At 39.5% G+C, this 4,244-nt stretch overlaps 1 protein-coding gene across 1 annotated transcript; it reads left to right on the top strand.

Annotated features, from left to right (window-relative positions):
* The first annotated feature begins 404 nt into the window (after positions 1 to 404).
* On the top strand, positions 405 to 1,328 carry LOC103559852 (olfactory receptor 5J3-like). The gene has a single exon (XM_008533659.2). It carries the CDS (start codon positions 405 to 407, stop codon positions 1,326 to 1,328), a length of 924 nt encoding a protein of 307 aa, XP_008531881.2.
* Positions 1,329 to 4,244: the final 2,916 nt, after the last annotated feature.

Here is a 4,244-nt window from a genome sequence, read left to right as displayed (position 1 = left end):
ATTTTCTGAGTTTGCAGTCCTGTATCAGTAAAGAACATCTCTTTATGACACCTGTTTTCTTCCTCCCTCACTTATTCTTTCCTTCAACAAATATTAAGTGACTTTTGCATCATAGGCTTTTACTCTTTTCTTTTATCTGTGTTCTTTTTACTTTCTGAATTTTCTTTACCTCCTTTTTTCTTCCATCTTCACTGTCTCAATGTTGTATTTGGGAAATGATGATACTATTTGGGAAGGCATTTAAAGTGAGAATATAGATGAAATGAAAGGTTGGAGAGTGCCATGAATGTGTGTATTTTGAGTGGGATTGTTTTATCCATGTCGTCCAGTTTTCTATTATTTCCTTACTTAAAGCATGTCTAAAGATCTCTTAAATAGTCAAGAATAATATCCTGCTTACGGTGATGGAGAATTCATCTATAGTGACTGAGTTCATCCTTCTTGGCATGACAGACAACCCTCAACTTGGGATCCTGCTATTTGTAGTCTTTCTGATTGTTTATATTGTCACTGTGTTGGAGAATCTAGGCTTGGTAGTCCTGATCAGAGTCAGTCCCTGCCTCCACACCCCCATGTACTTTTTCCTCTCTAATCTGTCCTTTCTTGATGTCTGTTTCTCTTCCGTAACGATCCCAAATACTTTAGCAAATTTGTTGTCTAAGTTACAGGCTGTTTCTTTCCTTGGATGTGTGACTCAAATGGACTTGTTCATAATTTTTGCCTCTGCTGAATGCAACCTTTTGGCTTCCATGGCCTATGACCGCTATACTGCCATCTGTCATCCACTGCTCTACCACGTCAAAATGTCTAGAATCCGTTGTCTCCTCTTGGTAGCAGGATGCTACCTTGGTGGGTTAATTAACATGGTTTCTGTGACAACTTCCATCACAAAACTATCGTTCTGTCAACCATTTGTCCTTCCCCACTTCTTCTGTGACATCCCTCCACTGTTGGCACTGGCTTGCTCAGACCCGTGGGTAACCCAGATCCTGGTTGTTGCCTGTGGGGGATTCACCTTGGTCACCTCCATTGTGGTGATTCTTGCTTCCTATATGTCTGTGCTCATGACTATCCTGGGAATTCCCTCATCCTTTGGCAAGCAAAAAGCTTTCTCTACCTGTGCTTCCCACTTGATTGCTGTTGGCCTGTACTATGGAACAACTATGTACACTTACTTGCAGCCCTCTCGACATGGATCCCAGGAAGGAAATCAGATGGTCTCAGTGTTTTATACAATGGTGTTCCCCATGTTTAATCCTCTCATCTACAGTTTGAGAAACCAGGAAGTGAAAGTTGCTTTATGGAAAATATTGAGGCAAAGTCCCTAATCTTCCATTCCGTGTCTCAAGAATGTAATACGTTCTATGAAGATTTGCTCACAGTTCTATTCACAATGTTTTCCTTGCCTGAAAACGAAGCCTTGATAAGCGCAATTGAGTTGCTCTGGATAACTGTTTAGAAGTAGCTGTTTAGATAAACAGCAACACAATAAGAAGAAATCATATGGACAAAATAATGTGCATTTTCTGAAACAACTGTCTGATAAGAAATATTTTAAGAGAAGGAAATATATATATAGGCATGAATGTGTCAATCTGAGTTGTGAACTGGTATAACACTAGTCATGAGTTAAAACAGTTCCAAGATAACAACGTTAGAAAACAATGTAATTTGACTATAAGTTATAGAAGAGAACATGGATAGCAACCGGTGGCAAATTTCTTTGCTTTACTACACATGTGATTATATTGAGATTTACGTAGTGTCCCTTAGGCTGAATTAAGTTCAGGCCATATCTTTTATAAGGATTCAGAAGACTCCTGGATGTGTGTTTTCCAAATTCTGTACCATCGCTGCCACTGTGAGACTATGAAATGTAAGCCTATTTATGAATTCACATGTGCAGTTATTGAGATTTGTAGGGGTAAATCTTAAAGAGAGTGATACTTAGCCAAACAAGAGATTGGGTTCACTAATTAGAGTAGAATTTGAATATCCTTTGTAAGGGACATGGATTATTGATTAGTGGGAACTCCAGACCTGAATTATAGCTCTGACGTTTTTGTATGCAAATTCTGAATGAATCTGAGCCAAGCCCATTGGTACCCCTGAATATACTTCCAACAGGCAACGCAAGTATAAGTAGAACCTCAATTAATTTATTAGTCCATGGCTAGTCCTCAGAATTTTAAAACATGCATGAAATTCGTAGATATTGCTATCTTGTCTAAATGTATTGAAAAACAGGCTACTCATGAAAGCATACAATCCCATATCTGAAGAATATAAAACTTTAACATCTTACTTTTATAGATGAGGAAACCAAGGCCTAGAGAACAGAAAGTGACCAATATCGAACAACCAGTTGGGGAAAAATAATTGAATTTTCTCAAGCTGCAAGGAAAAACAGAAATTACTATTTATCTACATCCAGATCAGGCACAATTTTTAGGCCCCAAGTACAGTTTTGCTTCTGCCTCTAGTCCCAGAAACTGTCTAGCCTTAGTAACCATCTGCCAAGGACTCCTAAGCCTCAGTTGTAAGGGAGTGTGGTTTACCTAGTAGCCATGTGGAAACCAATTCCCTTAGAGCTCCAGATCCTTATAACCAACTACCAGCTAGAACCTCAACTTGGAAGTTCCTGGGGCCCTCCAAACTTGATGTTCAAAAATTGAACTCTTCTAAACCTGCTCCTCCTCTTCCCAATCACCGAAGTGAATGGCACCACTAGTTTCTTAAGCCTAAAACCTGAATCAGTCCTTGACACTTGCCTCCTCCTCAACTAATTACCTGTATTCAATTTATTACCAAATCTTGTCAATTCTCCCTCAAAAATGCCTCTTAGTTTCTTCTCCACTACTGCTGGCACTGTCCTAGATCATGGCACACTCCTTTCTTGCCTGGATTAGCAAAATAGTCTTTTATCCCATTTCTTTGAATCCACCTTGGATCCTATTAAATCAACTTTTCATGAAACAGCCACAGTGGTTTAAATGTAAATCCGACCAGATCAGCCTTCTACCCTCCACATTTCTTAAAATTTTTCCATATCTCTTTTTGCCTATAAGATAAACTCCAAACTCCTAAATTTGGCATGCAAAGCTCTCCATATCCTGTCTGTCCAAGTCCTATTCATTTGTTAAAGTCCACACTTAAATCCCATCTTCTTTTCCAGATAGCTTTTCCTGATGTTTCAGATAGAAGTGAGTATTCATACCCTATTTTCCCATTGTACTCTGCACCTCTATTGTAGCATTATGACACTTGGTCTTATAATAAAATACTCTCGTGTGTTTTTCAGAATTTCTGTTTTGCTCACCTACCCTGAAATCCTTTGGAAAAATGGAGCAATATTTGATTAATTTTTCAACTCCCACCCTAGGTCTAGCACAGGGTACCTTATAAAGGCTCAAAAAACATTAGCAAAGTTGGAATTCCCTTGCAACTAACCTTTTTTCTTATTCAATCCACTTTGTCCACCAGGCATTCTTATATCCTATGGTCTAATGAAGGAAAGGTAGAAACTCTTACCTCCTGGGGCACAAGCTTCTAGCTGAATCTCCCGGTTTTGAGGATGTTTCTTGGTGACACTCAACCAACAGTAGGGAAACTGAACCTCTTCATTGTCCATATCTTTCAGCTCTATACCACCCAAGTGTTTGCCCTCTGACCTCTTGTCCTTCCTGGATTTCTTTTCTGGTAACTGGCCCAAGCACATGGCAAATTTCCTCCTGGAATAAAAGCCACCCTCTTTGTAAGATTCAAGGTTAAAGACTCTTAGATTCAGAAGTCAGAGATAGAAAGGCCCATAGAGATCATGAAGCCTGATGAATTTTAATTTTCTAAGCATTGGAATTATTTCTTTAAGCGAACTCTAATGCAGAATAGAAATATACAAAACAGTGAAACAGGTTTGACTGAAAAAAAATGTGAGGTGCCTGTAATTCCATTGCCTAGCACTCACCTCTCCAATTCTGAGGCACCTCTCAGGAAACTCAACAGTCTGAAAACACTAGGTTAATCGAAACTGCTCTTGTCACATATGAGGGAACAGTGTCCCCAAGGAAGAGCAATATTCTTGAGATCGCTCAGTTAGTCAGTGGCAGAGGCAGATTTAGAACTCAGGTCTGCTGATTCACACCCAAGAATATGATCTACCACCACGTTCTCTTAGGCCCCTCTCATGATGTGAGCTACTTAACAAACTGGGAGGGTGGAATGAAATGGGCCTCACAAGACTGAAC

The sequence above is a fragment of the Equus przewalskii genome, chromosome X (genome assembly GCF_037783145.1).
Source record: "Equus przewalskii isolate Varuska chromosome X, EquPr2, whole genome shotgun sequence".
Lineage (NCBI taxonomy): Eukaryota > Metazoa > Chordata > Mammalia > Perissodactyla > Equidae > Equus > Equus przewalskii.
Note: the sequence above shows the minus strand (reverse complement) of the source record. Positions and strands in the feature narration are given on the sequence as shown.